This window comes from Vulpes vulpes, chromosome 6, assembly GCF_048418805.1.
Source record: "Vulpes vulpes isolate BD-2025 chromosome 6, VulVul3, whole genome shotgun sequence".
Lineage (NCBI taxonomy): Eukaryota > Metazoa > Chordata > Mammalia > Carnivora > Canidae > Vulpes > Vulpes vulpes.
The window spans coordinates 73,230,119-73,250,164 of record NC_132785.1 but is presented as its reverse complement, the minus strand read 5'-3'; the positions used below and the strand labels follow the sequence as shown (position 1 = coordinate 73,250,164).

General features: G+C 37.6%; 1 protein-coding gene across 13 annotated transcripts in view; it reads right to left on the bottom strand.

Moving 5' to 3' along the window:
• Positions 1–20,046, bottom strand: part of NPAS3 (neuronal PAS domain protein 3) — an 832,714-nt gene that overhangs the window by 700,280 nt on the left and 112,388 nt on the right. For 8 of the 13 annotated variants that reach the window (XM_072761402.1, XM_072761390.1, XM_072761391.1 and 5 more), the window contains exon 2: positions 20,025–20,046. This exon is cut by the window's right edge and continues 68 nt beyond it. The exons of the other annotated variants lie outside the window; for them this stretch is intronic. In XM_072761402.1, coding sequence (XP_072617503.1) covers positions 20,025–20,046 — 22 coding nt within the window. The remainder of the gene's footprint in view (positions 1–20,024) is intronic. 13 annotated transcript variants of the gene reach the window in all.

Sequence of the window (20,046 nt, the reverse complement as noted above, 5' to 3'; positions counted from 1 at the left end):
TACTTTTTTGTAAGTAACATTGCTTTGGATTAATCAGATAAAGATGAAAGTCAAGAATTTTGCCAACAGTGTTTCTTGCTAACATTACTCAGTTATGCCTTTCAGCTCCGTATATTGTATATGAAGGATATCTTGTTAAAACAACTGTTGAAGGCAAGTCGTGTCCTATCAGCCACACTCTGTACCCTATGGGAACTCAAATGTTCCAAAGTCTATGTTAATATAATCTTGCTGCTCTGTTGAGCTAAGGCAAAAATCAGTTTTTCAGTGCCATGTAAGGCTTTATAAAAGTACCACATTATCTATATGTCTTCCAGAAATGAAGGAAAGCTGCAGTAAGGATTATGTTGAATCAATTTAGGAAGGTAAATATTGTTAACAAATACCATAAAATAACCTAGTAAATGATTCTGATCTCCATTTATCAACTAACACAAAGTCTGTACTCTTCTTTATGTAATTGGTAACATAGTACCTATGGGAAAACAAAATTCCCCAGCTCAAGGGCTCCAAGTGGCTTGTCAGCACAGAGCCTCTCTACTTGCTACTGCAGATTTCCTAAGAAATACTCCACGCAATCCTACAAATCTGGACTTTTTTTCTTGGAATGTGAGGTCTCATTTCTGTTTATCAACTTCCCTATTCATTATAAATTATCTGGTGATAAAAGACAAAGACCTTTGTTTTTAGGTTTTTGGAGAGGACTGAGGGCGAGGTAGTGATAGACAAGGGCAGGGGTTTTTGTTTTCAATTAAATGATATTTCGGTTTAGTGAGAAATTGTTATAGAAATTGTAAAAGATGCAAAAAAAAAAAAAAAAAAAAAAAGAAATTGTAAAAGATGCTTACTACTTAACAAAGTGCCTGTTTCATTGGTTAAGGATTCTGAAGACCAATTATGATTACAGACACAAATAGATACATAGAATTGTGAATGACTGAAAAACTGAGTATAATATAACTCAATCCAATTCTACTAATTAACCAAATAAACTAAATCTTAAAATGTTAGAAGTTAAACAAAATACAGATTTCTTATGGACTCTGCAAATACAGTTTATTAAAGATTTGCTGAATTGTAAACTTATTAACATTCATTAAACCACTGCCTCCCTAAACAAATATTTTGAAGAAGTTAAATTAACTTATAAGAATTCCCCCTTTCTCCCATCTCAGTGGTCAATATCTAGCATTAAAGAAGCAGTTATTTTTCTGTTGAAAAACAAGCAGGTACCAAATATGTCCTGGTACCACACATGGACAGGAAGGTGGACCAAGAGACTAGCCAGTTCAACTAGGAGAATGGAGCACTAGTTATATTGGGTGAGATGAGCTTCATAAGCTAAGGTCAGGAGACAGAGAAGACAGCAAGTGCAAGATACAGCTTAAAAACAAAGGTCATGAGGACTTTTAATAACTATGTCTATGAAATTAAAAAGAAAATAGGATTTCCGAACAAAGGCATTAAAAGTCTTAAAACGATGTGAACTAAGCTGCTTAACACGTTGCTAATGATAGAGTCAGCTTCCCTTCCAAGATACTCAGGCTCATGTTCTTTAAAGTTATTGGAAACAAACTGAGGGTTGTTCGAGGGGAGGGAGTGGAGGGATCCGGTAACTAGGTGACACAGGCATTCAGGAGGACACGTGATGTGTGATGAGCACTGGGTGTTATATAAGACCGATGAATCACGGACCTCTATTTCTGAAACCAATACATTATATGGTAATTAATTGAATTAAAATAAAATTCAAAAAAATTTAAGTCATCTGAATATGTAGAAGGATCCTACAAAGATCCTGGTAGTGCAGATATTTCTAGGAATCAACTATCATCTGTAGTAATAAGTGCACAAAATCTTAAAATAGGTAAGTCAGAATTCCTACTGAAACCAGTGCCTAGGAGTGCACAAGAACTATTTTCAGAACTCCTATAAAAATGGAGTTAGCTCTGAAATTCTGGTGTTCCACTAATTAACGTAGTCTTATCTTTAAAAAGTGAAAACCCTTGTCTTGTAGGATGGAACATGTCTCAACAGGGGCCTATCTACTGAGGCAAAAAATACTTCATTTATAAACTCTAAGGACAATATGATTAAAATGGGATTTTTCTCCCCTTCTTCTCTAATTATTTACTTAGATGGAGGTAGGAAGCAACAAAAGTGTGAATACTGAAGTTCCTAACAGATCAGAAAAATGTATGGCAAACTTCTCAATACGGTGGCTATCAAAAAAATGAATATTAATCACACAAGTTGGTTGTGCCATTAGCCAACACATATACATAGCCATCCCCATGTAGTGACTAAAGTTTAAGAAACAATGTGTCATTCCTGTGCTGCCTCTGCAACATGCATGTTTATTGGCACCTTGACTCACCAATAACATTCACCAACCAACAGAACAAAAGGTCATTATTTGCTCATCACTAGTTTGTCACCCATTCCGGTAAGATTAAAATACAAATTAAATGGAGGCCATTTCTTAAAATAATTCATCTATGGACCCTTTTTTGGTTATCTATTCATGTCCCCAAATGTTTGCTATCTTGGTGCACTATTGACACACATAATTTTAATAAGTATTTCCTGATTGAATCCTGCTGAGGAATGTAGGTTATCATGTAAGCCACAGCCAGCATACTGGACCTCAAACAGTGACTCCCAAACTCTCAGCCTGCAGAATACTTTGAGTCAGGATATCACATGATCCCCTCCACAGAACCCCACATTAATATCACGGCCCTTAAATAAACCTTTGAAATAGTCACCTGTACAAATAGAAAACTTATGTAGTCTTCTCATTTCTTAATTATCCTAAAAGCCCGTCTGGTGGCTTCTGTTTCTTATCAACTCCACTCAGAGAGGTAGAAACATCTCGCATAATCCACTATTCTTCAATATACCAAAACCATAGAAAATGTCTAATCCAAAATTTTCTCTTCAGGTCCCATCAACCTTACCCTCTATTTCTAGTTAGCCCTTAACAGAAACTCTTATTTCTAAGCTCTGTCATATACAAACATGTCTTGTCCGTTCCCAGCTATCAAAGGCCAGCTTAATTCCCATTTTCCCCAACAAGAGTTCCCTAATTCTCTACACCTATAAATGGACTTGTCTGTACTTGGAGAGAACAGAGACACTTGTCATTCTTAAGGTACTTAATATGCCCTCTCTGGTAACAAAAGCAGTTAATCATGCTCCGCCTCCTTGTCCTCATTTAATTTCTTTCATACTATAGAGTGCTACTTTTTAAAAATTACACATGCATCTGCATATTGTCTGCCCTCCACAAATGAGTATAAACTCCATACTCCATACTTGTAGCAACTTTAGATGTCCTGTTTACCATGGAATCCCTAGGGCATAGAACAATGCTTATCACTTAGTAATTATCATTCAGTAATTATCAAATCAGTAAATTAATATCTATTTTAATTTCCCTGCTGGCCTAAAACTTCCTTGAGATTAAGGAATATCTAAAATTTCTTACAGGGTGGAGGGGAATGGGTGACGGGCACTGAGGCGGACACTTGACGGGATGAGCACTGAGTGTTTCTCTGTATGTTGGTAAATTGAACACCAATAAAAATTAATTTAAAAAAATAAAATAAAATTTCTTACAAAAAGAGAGTATTTGCTCTTGGGTAGAGCCGAATAATTTTCAAAGTCACTGCCATCCTAGCCCAGTGTATTCCATTTTCCTCAAACATTACCAAGGTAGCTAATGACTAAAATATATTATTAAAAGGCAGTAAAGATGTCACCATTATTTAGGTACTCCTCATCTAATTCATTCTATCTCCTTTTGGGGTATAAACATAAAACTCTAAGTTGTAAAAATTAGGAAATTTTTAATATTAAAAGCCAAGTATTTTTATTCTATGTATATTTTTTCTTTTTATGTATTTTCTTAGAAATATAACAATTATAGTATGGGTCACAAGTCTACACAAAAGAATACTGTGTGCCAAGCTTCCTGCCCCATAAAGAGAAAGATTAAATGCTGAATTCACTGCCTATAATTTTAAGAAACCAAAGGCTTAAAAGTATTGGCTTTGCTAGATAACCATGCCATGTGTACACATTTCCACATGGCCCTGCCAATTCTACCTTGACCCACTGCATCCCCTGCTATTTCAGTTCTAAACAAAGATTTATATCAAATTATTTTTTAGTTTTCTGGTGGGGTTAAGATGGGACCACCTAACACATGTTCACTTGGAACCTAATCCAAATTAGATCCTGGCTTCTCTGGAGAAAGAGACCAATACAGTAGCCTGTTACTGCTCTTGATACAGCACAGGCATTCAGTGTATTTCTACTCTAAAGAAATTTCACATTTGTTAAGTTGGATTTTTAATCTATTGCATATTTTGCATGTAAGTGATAGGTTTATTTAGAGTTCAAAATATAATATATGATTCCCAACACATTACTTTGTGAATAGTACTGCCTAACTGAGGTTATTTTCTCAAAGAAGTTTTAAGTTCTTTCCCTTTCTGGGAGAAGTTGGGACATGGCAGGAGAATGGTTCCTCTCAACTAGTCTAGAATAAACTGACAATATTACTATTTTCCATGATTTAAAAACTGATTTGAAGCACATTTTTAAAAGTGATATCAACATAGAACCCCTTTCTCAGAAATGTGATAGAATCATGTAATTTACAGTTCTAATTAGTATTACTACTTCTATTGTACTCCTTATTCAAATTATTTTCAGAATAAAATTATCTTTTAGTTTATATAGATTTTGTCACTTCTTTGGTTCATACATGTTCAGCAGCAAGTAATAGTGACATTAATCCATTTAATGAAGTAAATTTAAAATGTTGGATTATATATTTATAACGTCATAAAATACCCATCTATTAACTATTGCTCTAGATTAAGGATAAGAAGGAGATAGGTTTGCATTGCTGTTATTGGTTATTTTAATGATCTTAATTATCGCACTTAGTTTTCTGAATATTTCTATAGCTGGACATGATTAAAAGACTCAACAACTAAGATTCACTAGAAAATGATAACCTTATAAAAATACTTTAGGATGACCTAACTAACTGAATTAGGTATCTCCTGCAGACGTGTGAATGAACCCACCATGATCTATCTGTATCTTTTAATGATCATATTAGTGTTGACCTAGAAATGTTTGAGACAAGGTAGCTTTCTTTTTTTTATTCAATCTTATCTGGGTCTTTTCACTGAGTACCATGAAATATTCATTGATGGGAACTCAAAAATATTAATAACTATAATGATATTGTTTGAAGTGGTGATAAACCATTAATGTACCATGAGGTTCAACAACTGGATCCAAATCACTTAACAGAAAATTGATCATAGAACGACCTTCTGAGTAAATGTGTCATTGAAACAGTTTCACCTGTTAGGTGATATAAACTAAATCTTAAGAATCAGATCAGGCTGGAATTATTTCTTTTTAGCACAAACTAGTAGGATCAAAAATTCACTTTCAATCTGCCATAACTGTCTAAATTCCATATTAAACAATTTCTGGATCTCTATAAAAAATTTAAACAATTAAAGTTCAAAATATTAAAAATTTGCTTATTATATTCATAGCCATATAGTGCAAAGTCCATCTAGATCATTCTTTGTGCTTCATCATCCTAAGTGTCTTGCATTCCTATTGTGTTAAATCATCACCATTTTGCTTACTAGATAGTTCTAACTAGTCTAGTACTGCATGAATGCAGGACCAGGTACAGAACAAAGACTACAACCTCAGCTTCCCAACCAACAGCTTGATGCTGTGAACCCCCAAGTCATGTGCTATGATCATGAGTGATGGAGCTGTTCTGACTGCAAGCTACTTTCAAATAATGATCCACAAAGTTAATCAAAAGGGCTCCCCTGTTCAATATTTACCTGTTACTCATTGACAGCCACTGTCTACATTGCCATCTAGAATGTATAGAATGAGATCAGAAATACTGAGCTCAAACAGCCCAAGTGCTCTGAAGTACCAAGCACCAAGAAAGCAGAATTAAGCTGCTCTTCAAACCACCCCTGACACTAAACATGTCTGCACGAGTTCCACAGCAGCAACACACTGCTACTTCCTGGATATGGAGGCCCAATTAGTTGCTGATAATAAGGGGGATGAAAGGAAGACTACCACATGAGAAATAAAAAAAGAAAGAAAAGAAAGGCAATATTAGGTATCAAAATAAAAACATGGAGGGAAAAATAGTAATTTCCTGTATTTGGGCAAAAAGATAATATTCCCTTCTTGATGTGATCTCCTTGCTTTTATGTACTAGGAAAGTCATATCTATCCTGAAAATTATTTTTCTCATTTTAATATACATTCAACATTTTAAGCTACAAAATAATAAGAAAACATTGATCGTTTTATGTGTTAGGTATTTAAATACTGTTTGCCAGTCTGTCAATCAAATGTACCCAGAGGGATACTGACCAACCTCCATGTCCACCTCTAAAGAGAGGCAGGTATCAGACTGATCATAATGCAATTCTCTCCTGTTATTTTTAACCATCAGCTGAAAAGCAAGGCTTACTATGAGATCTTATTATTCACATTTATTACCCATGCAGCTTGGCAGGTCTTGAACATGGGGTTTAAAGAAGGAAAGTCATTCCAAATGTTAATCCTCTTTTAACTAATTTTTCCTAAACACTTAGGAAAGATAAACACTATCTGAACACTTAATATGTACCAGCATTGTTGTAAGGACTTTACACGCATTTGTTCATTTACTCCTATAGCAAACCCTAGGAGAGAAATTAACTACCAATTTACAGACCAGAAAAACAGGGAACAGAGAACTTATGTAACTTGTTCAAGATCACCTAGCAAAATAAATGACTCAAATAGGGTTGGAATCCCTCAGTCTCATTAGAGCCTGTGTTCTTGTCCACTATACTGAAACTGCCTCTAATTCCATTTAGCACTACTGAGAAGGTAAGATGACCACTGCCCTTTAGTAAGTACCTAAGAAAGGTTTGTGGATTGATAAATGAATACATATCTTAAAGGAACTTGCACTCTTATTAAGATCTACATCCATAGACAGACACATAGTCTCTTATACTTTCACTTATAAGTTTATGACCTGCCTCCTCATTCAATTTAAGAGTTCCTAAGGGTACTTATTTGCGTATAGACAACTGAATGCCACCTCACATGTGATACAGAGTAAATGATGCATTAGAATTGAATCCTGGATTCAATATTGACTTTCTTCCTCCTTTTGTATTGCCTTTCAATCCACTCCCTCAGAAAATCCTGTTGGCTCTTCCTTCAGAATATATCAGACTCCCAATTCTTCTCACCACTTCTACTTCCACACCCTCCATGTAAACCATGCTGATGGTGACCATGATAGTCTCTGCACAAGTTTCCCTGTTTCCACCCATGTTCCCCTGAAGCACATGCTCAGCTAGCAGCGGGCTGATTCTAAAACTTCAGTCAGATCCCATTAGTTTTCAAGTCCCAATCCTCCCAAGGCCCCATTTCCGGTGGAGGCTGAAAGGCCAAAGGCCTTACCAGGGTCCTATGTGGTGGCCCCCATGACCCCTCCTCCCTGCATCTAGCCAGAGTCCTTGCTCTTTCTGACCCACTGCACCAGCCTCCCCACAATCTTCAAAAGTGGCAAAAGTGCTTCAGCTTCTGGGCCTTTATGGCAGGTGCTCACTCTGCCTGGAGAAATTTCCCCAGGGCTATCTGGGCCTAACCACCTCACTTCCTAGCAGTCTTTATTCAAATGTCATTTAAGATTTTATTTATTCATGAGAGAGACAGAGAGGCAGAGACACAGGCAGAGGGAGAAGCAGGATCCATGCAGGGAGCCTGATGTAGGACTCGATCCCAGGACTCTAAGATCACACCTGGGCCGAAGGCAGGCACTAAACCACTGAGCCACCCAGGGATCCCCTCAAATGTCATCATCTTAAATGGGGTTGCACCTACTTGAAACCATAACACACTCCTCTTCACCCGGAACTCCTAATTCCTTCTTAACCTTCTCCATTTTTGTTCCACAGCACTGACCACGACTGCATAGACAATATCGTATTCTCAGTTTGTAACTTTAACTATTTACTATCAGTCTCTAATGCCCTCCAACTCTGAGGAAAGAGATTCTGGTCTTAGTTCACTATCCCAACACAACAGTTCCTGGGTAGAAGGTACCAAAATAAATATGCTGAATTAAGAAAAGAGAGAAACACTGTGGATAATGCTGAAGCACAGAGTCAGTCTGTGTGTGTTGTGCCTACCAAGATTAAGTGGACATGGCTCATAGGAGCAGAGAGAACTTCTGGTGAGAGGTACCCTAGTTGGGGGGAAAGGGAAGACAGATTGGCTCAAGACCAGTGGGTCTTGAACACTAAGACGATAGACACCATACAGTAAGATGGAACCATTAAGGACTTTGAACAGGATTTTAATCTGGTAAATATAGGGTGGTCCGAAAAGATACTTTTGCATTCCCTTGCACAGTACTTCATATACAGGAGAACTCTAGCATTTATCTTAATTTGAAGGAGATAGGAGATAAGACAACTAAACAGAAGACTGTAACAAGCTAGGCACAAAATAATTTAGGTCAAGGAGGTGGGAACAGAAGGTAAGTTTTTTGGTTTTGGTTTTGTGTTTTACAAGAAATAATGCTAAAAACAGACTATTGGAGACAAGAGGACAAGAGTCCAAGAGCAAGCCTCAATGACTACAAAAATTAGGATAAAGTGTAAGTAGTACAGGGTAGGAGAGGATAATTTTAAGGAAAACACAGAGCTCTGTTTTGGGGGAATGGCTGCACAGTCGTAGAGGGAACCCCACACTGGGAAATGAGTAAGGTCACACTCTTCAGGCAGGCCCTACCCCATGACAGCTGTGTGAAAGTGTTCATATCACTTAACATCTAGGACTCAAAGGGTTTTTGTTTAGTGTTGGGTTTTGTTTTGTTTTGTTTTCATAGAGAAAGATAAAAACAGTTCACTGGGTTGCTGTAAGGATTAATTGGCAAAAAAAAAAAAAAAACGGATTAATTGGCAATGTCTATAGAAGTGCCTGCAAATTTGCTGACCATTACATGTGTACGCTGAGGTCAAGCAAACCACAAGTAGAAACCTCAAGTCATTTGGAAATACAAAACTCAAGTTGGCAAAGAGGTAGGACTGAAGATGAAAACTTGGGACTCATCTACTTTTGTGTGATAACTGGAAATTTCATCTGTCCTTATCCTGCAAAGGGCAGATCTAATTGTCCCCCTACTGGAGAATATACAGGTATGCATACAAAGGCCATTAAACAATTAGCATTCAGATACAGCATACTTATTCTTTTCTATAGATGAGGCTTTAAGTTCCTCAGGGTCTTGTTCTTCTACAGAACTAGATTTCAACAAACTACTCTTGTACAGTGGATGTTTCTTATGGACTAGTATCATCCTGCTCCAAACGGCCACTTCATCCAATTGAAAGTGGAACTGCTGGGCCACACTGACCTGTAGTGTTCTGTCATGAACAGTCATCAGATTAAACCTTATTAGCTATGTAAGTTGAGCAGCCACCCAAGCTCTGTGCCTTCATTTTCTTTAGTGCCAAATGAGAATATTACCTAATAGCTTCAAATATGGATGTGAAGGTCAATTACAACAATGCCTAGAGACCACAGAACACTAGAGTTGGAACAGGTTACTTCTCTCCTGATGTCAGCCTCCTCTATCTCCCTGCATACAGAAAACCAGCCAACACAGAAGCAGGAATGGTGAAACTCAACCACAACTTCAAAGTCAAGAGTTAAAACTTATGTTGTTCACAGAAGATCAATTTTGTATCACAATGGAAGATCTCACCTTCTGTGAGTATTTCCTGTGGATGGAAGAATAAATTCAGCTGTATTCATTCTCTATAGCTCAGAGCCTGAAGTTGTGAAAACACTATATCACAGCAATCATTTGTGTCTGGCAAACTCCTCCTGAAGAGAGCCAATAAAGGTGTATGTGGTATAAGTGAACCAAACTTGCCACTAGATTCTTGTAAAAATGTATTCTACTTAAAATCTGCCAGCCCATAATTCTAGTTTTCTAGTCTTCCCTTCCCCAAGACATTTCACAAGTACAGTAAATATTTTTTAAAATCAGCTTTATTTATTCCTACCAGCCTCACAAATTTATTTCTAGGTCTTAAAAGCAGCATTCAGAAAAGAGGGTAAACAATCCCACTATCAAATGAATTTATTGATCATCAATTTTATAAGAGCTCAAGAAGTCCCCCTACCCTTCACCATCCTCCCCACTGGATAAGTCTCCAAACCTCTTCTTTTAAAAACATGGTGACATGAATGTCACTGCTTTCACCATTATTAATTCAAGACTTAGGACACATGATGAATTTCTCCAGGGAGATGAGAATCCAAGCTGTTGCTTATTTTTCCCCTTTCAAGCCATCAAGCAGTTAGGTAGTCACTAGAAAATCATGCTCCTTTTCTGGAAGTGAACAAAGACCTCCCCATGATTACTGCAAACATGTTCTTCACCAGGAAATCCAGCTGGTGTTTAAAGCACACAAGACAGGAGGTTCCATGCCTGAATGCACCATACAGACTCCATTTCACTCCTAAAAAAGTTTCATTAGTGGAAGTAGAGAAGAGGACAATCCTCAAGAACACCCTGTACCTCCTGGTTTCAAGGTCAAGGCATGCGATTGGCTCTGATTTGCTCTGAGTACCCCTGACAGGAAACAGTCGAGAAAAGATGCTGTTATGAAAGCTTATGTTGGTTGAAATGCAAGTGAGGACAAATGCTAGTGCAAGAAACCGGACTCTCCTCATTGGTACCTAGTAAGAAAAGGCAAAGAGTGAGGCTCGTTACATAATCAAATATATAGATACCACTGCATTTAGCATTTATTGCTGAGATTCTTTTATAACTGGTCTGAGAGGAAGGGAGGGAAGGCCAATTAGGTTTTAAGTAGGATGTAGTGATCATCTATTTAATCACATAAATCTCAAACAGTCAATTCCAAAGAATCCTCACCCTGCTAAGGGCATCACAAAGGTCTCACGTTTGACAATAGAAAAATCACCCAAGAACGCTTTCCTTACATGCTGGCCTTTGAACCAAAATTCTCCCAAGACCCAGGTTTTTCTGTTTTGAAAACCAGAGCAAAATAGCTCAGTGCTGAACACAATAAATAGAACTCACTTTATAAGCAACCTCAATAATGATGTAGATGTGGCATGTGAGAATGTGTAAAGTGACCAGAAAACTCCATCTCATCATCCAGCAGTTACTTCTTACACATGTACATGTTCTAATCTTAAAAAGCCTTGTTACTACAACCTACCACACCCTTCTCACCATTTGTTTCATCTTCTAACTTTCAAAACTATTTCTAAATGATGAAGTACTAGATAAAAAGCAAATTGAGATGGTAGGGAAGGAATTTTTCTGCTGAAGATTTCAGTCACTAATGCCACTAACATCACTGGTTCCTGCTGGAATGCTCTCTCCCCTGCCACCAAGCACAAGAAGTTTCCCAAACAAGAAGCTGATAGAAGTTGAGAAGGAATATACAAACTGCAACAGGAAAAAAAAAATTTCACGAAGGGAAATCTCTGCAAAACATGGTTTCTAAATGGAAGGTGACCCTACAGCTTCTAGCTTCCCTTAAATAAGCTGCTTGTGTACCAGTTAGAACATGGCCCCAGAAGCTTCCTAGCTGAGACAACTTCAGGACAAATGCATGACAAAATGCCTATATATGTAGATACCTGTCAAACATGACATGCTTATCAACCCAATTATATATAGACCCAAAGTTATGAACAGTGGTTATCTATGGGCGGCACAACTACAAAAGTTGTAGTTTTCCTCTATGTTTATCTGCATTTTCCAAGTGTTCCAGAATGAAAATGTATTGCACCTTTCTGAAGAATATTCAGCTATCCCAAGAGAAAATAAAACTAATGTAAGAATCTGCCCATTCACTAACCCAAAGTCATGGCAGTGGGCTTAGTCAAAAGAAATTCTAAGATTATCTCCCCAATACAAGTTGACAGGATGCACAGTGTGCTCCCTAAGCTCCAAAATAACACAAATCCAAACCTGAGGTCATTTACTGAACAGAGGACAGGGAGTTCCCAGAACCAATAATAGACCAATGCATGGAAATAAAAGTTCTGAGTAGGGTCAAGTTGAAATCATAACCTCATCCCTTTCTTCTTGGGAAAACTATTAGGAAAGGTATTATAGATCTATAAAAATCTTTTAAAATCTATAAATTATAAATCTTGTCATGAAAAGATAAATCCTATGGCATTTTTCCCTACTATAAACACACTGTTTATATAGTATTATGATCTATCGCTCAAAAAGTGGGGATTCCACATTTTATTTTTCATGAGGAAGATTTTCTAAATTTCCAAGGAATAAGAAAATTTCTGTTGGAGGTTAATTTACCCCATTCTGAATATTCATTGAAGTTCAGAATTATTCCCTTTAAGTATGTACTTTACTTTGAATGTTCTGAAGACGGAAATTCTTTCTTGCAAGTTACATTATATAAAGCATAGTAACAAGTGGCAGATAGAATACAGAATTCAGGAGGTGTTCTTTTAGGAATTCAGCATTTCCACAGCCACAATGGCTCACCCCACTGGAAGGTGAATGTTTACTATTTCTATTTTGCAGACATGAGTTTTTTTTGACATGAGTTCTTTGATATGAACACTTGTACCTTAAGTTAAAGGAGGAACAAAGAAGTATTCATTTAGTGAGAACTTCTATGCCAAGCACCAGTGTTTTATGGTGTGGGCCTTATGCTCTAAGTCAAACAGACTGAGGTTTAATGCAGAGTCAAATTTTTTGTCAAGGGCCACATAGTGAACATTTGAGACTGTGGACCATATGGTCTCTGTCAGCACTACTCAACCCTGCCACTAACACAAAAACAGTCACAGGCAATGTAGAAGTGGATGGGTATGTTGTGGTCTAATAAAACTTAATTTACAACAACAGGTAAGGGGATGGGAGAGCAGATTGGTCCAGTGAGCAATCATTTGGTGATGCTAAACTCAATTTCACCTTATCCTGCCTTCTTAACCTTGAGTGCACTGGTCCAGCTCGCTTAAGACCCCTGTTATCTGCAAAATGGTGGTTAAAAAAAAAAAATCATACTAAGTACCAACTTATCATGAATATTTTTTAAAATGTCAAGGCATTCACCCACTGATTCTCCAAAACAGCTATCAGATCATTTTCATTCTTACCCCATTTTAGAAGTGAGAAAACCGGAGCATTACGAGTTAAGAAACTTAGCCACAGTCCCAGATCTAATCATTATGGGGTGAGGATCAAACTCTGATCCATTTCCAGGAGGTTTAACTACCTCTAGCAAGGATTAAATACTATTGTGTGGACCTGTGGATCTCTTAAAATACGTGCTCACCAAGACTAAAGCATAATTTTTCCACTCTAATGCATAAACTAAGTCCAAAAATTCACTCAAGACACCTTTACACAGAACACACAGAACAAGCTGTTCTTAAGGTGAGAATTTATTAAAACCATAGTGTATATATAACTTTAAGTTTGCTGTATTATTTTTTAAGACCTGGGCACAAGCACAGGAGTCTCCTGGTCTCTCTCTGAAACCACTGTGAGTGATTTTGAACACTGTAGTTCAACAGCACACATACAAAAGGTTCATTGTAGCTCTATTCCTCTCACCTTGACCTTTGCCTTCTCAAGTTTCTAGAGAGTTCTTATACATACTTCAGGTGTGTCAGTAGCCAATTATTTTTTAAAAATCGAGACAGGCACTTCTCTCATCACGAAAATATACACTCAGGTAAAGCCAATTAATATTCTTTCATTTTAAGTCATGTCTCCTGTGCCTGTCCATTATTTTTACTCTCTGCCATTAGTTTATCTTGAGTTATAAGTGATCTGGGAGGAAAGAGGCAAATATGGAGTACCTCAAACCAGGAAAAGTAATGAACTTATAGACAGGCCTTAACTGGTTTTCATACTGGTAGTGTCCTACAAGATGTTTAGAAGTCAAAAATAGCTTCAAACTAACAAACACAGCATGACTGCACATTCTCTATGCAAAGCACATGAGAGGAGTTTCCCAACAAAGAGAGGCTGAGATGGTGGGCCACTCTTACAGGTTTCCTGCCTGTCAGGGCTAAGCAATTTACAAGCGGTTTTCTGACTTGCAGTCTCCACCACAATCTCCTTTTTCTGAAAGCTTCTCCAGGGTTCGCCCAGGATGGCAGTCCACCCCAATGACTCAGCTTCCCCTTCTCCAGCCTCAAGTCCTATCACCCTTATTGTGCCCTCCACTCCTGACACATGCCATCTGCAATTTCTTATGCCAGAAATACCTGTCTTTGGGCTCAAATCAGTACCTCAAGCAATCAAAATCTCTCCCCCAAATCAAAATCTCCTCTGTGAAGATCACCTACCTCCACTGTTTAAACTCACACACACCCTTTCATAGTAAGATAGCTCTTACACAGAATCCCAATTACTTGTTCACATCAGTCTTCTAGGCTTCTGCAGGGCAAAGGTTTTCTTAGTCACCTCTAAGTCAGTTTATGCAGAACAACACCTGACCCATGGGTGAAGATCAAAATATAGTTGTTAAATGAATGAATAAATTAGCTCCTTTTTAAGCTAGCCTGGCATTAGCCCTAAATAATATACCATCCACATTACCAAAGTATACCACTTCAAGTCATTTACAGGCAAAAATCTTTGGTGTGATGCTAAAATTAACTGGGAGAAAACACCAGAAACCATGCTGAGGTCTGAAAGGCATGATGTGGAAATTAGAATTCATTTGGATGTTGAAAGGCTTGAAGCAGTTCTTGCTACGAAGTTCAATGTCTGTTTAACATGCAGATTCTATTAGAGCTCTTTATGAAGTTCATTGTATATTTCTCTTTTCTCAATTCTTTGTTATTTACTGATCCAACTACAACTGGCATAAATTATTCCAATGGCAGGGGAGGGGGTGTGGGGTCTGTATAATTGCAATCAATCAATCAGGTTAAACAGCCAGAAAAATTCACTGCTGCTGCGGCTAGAGCCTCCTTGACCTTTCCCTCCCAGTCAGTACAGGTGACCATCTATCCCCCCAGCAGCCTGCCTGACAAGGAACCTGTCTTGTTCTCCTTAATTGGGAGAACACGTGCAACTGGTTAGCACTCTGTCTGGCACAACGCAGCTGATAAAGACTGGGGAGTTACTTCTTTATTCGTTCTCTTCTTGTCTGTGGACCTCGTTAATTTCCTCTTTTTGGAGTCTGGTTTGTCCACTTCCAAACCCACGCTTCTTGGCCAAAGCCAGCCTTACGATATACTGAGCAGGAGAGCACCCTCATTCTGGGTTTCTTCTTTTCAGGAAAGAAAGAAAACATTCCCTCTCCTTTTCCAGCCCAAAATTAATATTTCCAATCCCTGTCTAGGTGCCTGACATTATTCCATTGGAGAACTCCCTTTTTTGCTTGAATTCTTTCACTCAGAGTTGCCTATTAAAATGCAAATGGCCCTGAGAAGAGTAACATTATCTGTGAACAACACCTGATCTGCAATGAGGGGTATGACAAAAGTGCCTCTGGCAAAGGCCTGGACAGGAAACACTCACCAGGTACCAAGAAGGAATGAATTTCATGGAGGTAAAGGGGCCTGGACAACTCTCCCAATTTGGCCAATGGCCCTTTCCTTCTCTATAGGTAACAACTGTCTAGTCGAGGACAAACACCTTCTTAATCTTGGAGAGGAGGAACTTGGGGTGAAAGCTCTTTAAAATTTAGGGTACTGGGATCCCTGGGTGGCGCAGCGGTTTGGCGCCTGCCTTTGGCCCAGGGCGCGATCCTGGAGACCCGGGATCGAATCCCACATCAGGCTCCCGGTGCATGGAGCCTGCTTCTCCCTCTGTCTGTGTCTCTGCCTCTCTCTCTCTCTCTCTCTCTCTCTGACACTATCATAAGTAAATAAAAATTAAAAAAAAATAAAAATAAAATTTAGGGTACTGAAGGAATTCCTACAACAGCACAGCATGTGGTCACCAAACAGTCATTTAAGCTCCAGTCTCCCCAGACTCCTCAGACTCCATCTTCTCTAAATATTAGTGAAATCGTTGTTCTTGAACCCAGCTACAATACTGTCAGACCACAGGGCCAAACTGTGACAAGATTTGAGGCTCTACAAGGCCTTACTCAGTTTACTCCTTCCCAGTTATCTTTTCTCACCATCACATATTTAACCCAAGTGACTGCCACTGTATTCTGTGATAAAATTCCATCTCGTGTCCATGGAAATGTCATTTCCTCCAACTCAAATATTTTCTTGCTTTTATTTAGAAGTTTAAAGTTATCATAATTATTTTGAAAAGGGTGGTCTTTTTTTTTCAGACTCTCCACACTTTTGCTTGAATATGGAGAAAACAAATAAGACAATTGTTTTAATTGCAAAGAACTGTGGCATCTCCCAATCAAATCCACTGTTTTACAGGTGAACTCACTAAAATCCAGAGATATTATTGCCAACTTAAAGACATCTTGAAAAATGGAGAAAGAGGACTGAGTTCTGTTTCAGCACTTATCAAAATAACTAACAAAAAATTTGTCAAATATTTACAATATGGTTAGTGTGTTTGAAAACCCTACCCTTTGCCAAGAAAATTATCACAGACTACAATTTTAGTTGGCCATGTCATAAATATTTAATATAAGAACTTAGAATAACTACCATTTTAAAACTCTAAATTATAGACATTTTGAATTAACCACAGGTTTTATATTCCTGTGTACTTTAAATTTTCAATATTACTAAAAATTATTTAATAACTCCCAATAACATCTAAATCCCACGTTTTAAAATGTAAAAAAAAAAATCACAATTCTAAAACCACAGAATTGCAGTTGAAAGGATCAAGAACAGTGATGTGCTGGTAAATATTTAACAACTCATTGGGATAGGAGGGCACCTGATTTGAAGCACTTTCCAATTTCCATAGTGCGAATACTTTGCCCAATTTCCAGTTACTAACATGAGGTCAGGGATCACAGAATGGGAAAGATGTGCATACAATGATTCTCCTGGGCCCATGCAAGTCGGCACCAGCACATTCTGACAGAAGAGATAGGGCAGCCTTTTCATTTCAGACCATTTCTTTCTTTATAACCCCCTGTATCCTGAACGCAATGACGTAACACCCATTCTTATTATGTTTATACACTTACCTACCAACTCTATTACAGAAGCTCTCAATCTTTTTCGGATATAAAACACAAATGTTTTATCTCAGGGTCTACCCCATTGACACAAATGTTTTATGTACATTTACATACACACATTAAACAAAAACAGAAGCCTCACAAGATAAAACACACACTCATTAAGTACAATGCACTATAGTTTTTTATTCTTTTCTATTTTTTTTTAAATTCTGATCTTGATCCACTAAATTGGACTTCTATCCCACTATTTGGGGAGGGCCCGCAAAATTGAATCAGTGCTAAAACAGACTAAGCTCATTGAAGATAAAATTATATGTCATTAGTCTGTATCTATCCCTATGTCTAGTAGTAATTATTGAGACCCAAGAAAGTTAAGTAACTGCCCAATGGTGCCCCTGCAGTCACTGACAAAAGATCCTTAAAGGCAAGTGATAATTCATTAAACAGAATCAGGATTATCATGGCTTAAAACTGAAAGCTAGAGTGCCTTCCAGGACCACCAACCCCTTTACCAGAAATTGACAGAGAACTGACCTCATCAGTGATAAAAGTTTGGTCTTTTATCTATCATAGCCCTATGAACAACTCTGCCAGTTTACCTAGAAAGGAAATCTGAGCAACCACCATTTCCCTATTATTGATACTATTCACCCCTCAATAGTGTTAGAAAAGTACCCATCTTTTTCGAAAATATTTTCAACCCTAAGGAAACTACACAAATGCCAACTATTATTATATAAAATATACATATTTCTATGTAACATACATTACCATCAGCTTCCTGATAGCCAGAAGCCAAAGACGAAGTTGAAGAAAGTACTCACTCAGGAAAATAAAATCTGAATCCACGGACTTTTCAGTGTGTTCATGCACCACATGCTTTTCTTATAGGTGCTATGAAATGTACACTATAGTTTCAAGACAATCCAGATAAGCATCCTCACTAAATACACAACACCATTAATCATCTCAGTGACAGTACTCCAATTTAACATCTTGGGGATTTCCTCCCCTTCTTCATCATTTATTTGCCAATATTTCCTTGTTATGAATATCCCCCTAGTGACTTTCCCTGGCAGTCACAGCTGCACTGCCTACTGTGTCTACCTTGACTACAAATAACACAAATCCTTTTAAAAAAACAAAAACAAAAAAACTCCAGCCCTTGGGATGATACCTACAGTTAGAAAGGTAGCCACACTGTGGGCTGAATTCCTAGTGACCTCATCCAAGTTCCCAGCTTTAAACTGACAAGGCTCCACCTCTATGCTGATGATGATTTCAGACACTTGAAATTTGCTTAATTACAAGTGAACAACAGTTGGCTGTTGGCCTCCAATTACTTGAATGGTCAACAGTTAACTGCTGCTTTCAGATGGTCCTTAAAGGACCCCCTTCTTATACAGCAAAAAGTTTCTTCATGTTTCCATGAATCACAACAGAGCCACAAAATCACTAGCAAGTCCTAGAAACCTGACCACTATGAGCCACAATAAGGATGACTTACAGATAACAAGAATTTTTCAAAAAGTATGATCAGTAACAATTTTGCATTTTAATCATACCAATTCTGATGAGAAATTCTGTCTAGGCAACAGAATATCAAGAAATAAAGTCAAAGAAAAATAAATAGCAAAGATAGAGAGCAGAGTCTCTGCTCCATCTGGTATCCATTTTGTGTCCCTTCACTGGCTCCAGAATTTGCTGACTGTAAAATGGAAACCATGAAAGAAAATTCTCTACAACCAACTGGAGGAGTAAATGAATATAGAACTCACCAGCTTGTTTTCGAAAAGGATTTTTAAGGAAAAAGGGTTTTTTTTTTTTTTCAATAATGGAACTCCACTACAAAGGAAGAGTCTTTAGACAAAAAACACACCAAAGTATATTCACAAAGTCTATCTGGAAGGTCTGATGCCTTTAGTGGAACTAGGTTTACCTTACTTCATATTTTCTATAGAATAACTTATTTAATTAAAGGTTACTGTTGCTTCAGTCAATATTCCATAACTTTTATGGAAAGCATAAAATTTTATCCTTTTGGGAAGACTCCAATTTAGACTATTGTTTTAAAAAAAAACAAAAACTTCCTTCTTAGCCAAAGCAACACAAGTCAAAGCTCTGATACACTGAAATGCCTTTCCTTTCCAGAGCCGAGCGTTTACTTCAGTGATAGCAGCAACACCTCATTACCAACAGTGCAGATTCTGTTAAGTAATGGACAAAGCAAATGGCAGCAAAGGCAGAGGACTCAACTTCAATTTAACTGTCCTGTAAGGTACATAGTAATTAGCTGCAAAGCTCTGAAATCTTAGCTAGCATGTTAAGTCTGCTACATGACAGTATAATTTGACTTCTTAAAGGATTATGCAAATTACAACTCATCATTCCATTACAGGATTGAAAAAAAGTGACAGCTAATTTATACATAACACACCTTTCAAATCCCTAAGATGCGTAGCACCTGTGCAATGTATTTTGCCGAGATTCTCTTGCATATAAGTACTTGTTTATTGCAATATAAAGAAGCTTACCTAAGAGCTTTAATATAGTCATTTTTAAAAACTTTTAGACCACAATTTCAAAAGAATAGACATTTTTTTTTCTGTGTTGATTTCAAAGGCAAATTTTGTTGGTTGTTTTTGTTTGGTTTGGTTGTTTTTTTTCCCCACTATATTAGAGAAATATAAGGTTTCAATGCAAGGATATTTTCTGAATAGCTGGCAACCACAAGCACTGATGCACGAGCCAGAAGGAAGACTCACAAAGATTTCAACATACTTCTGGTAGGTAGATTCACAGT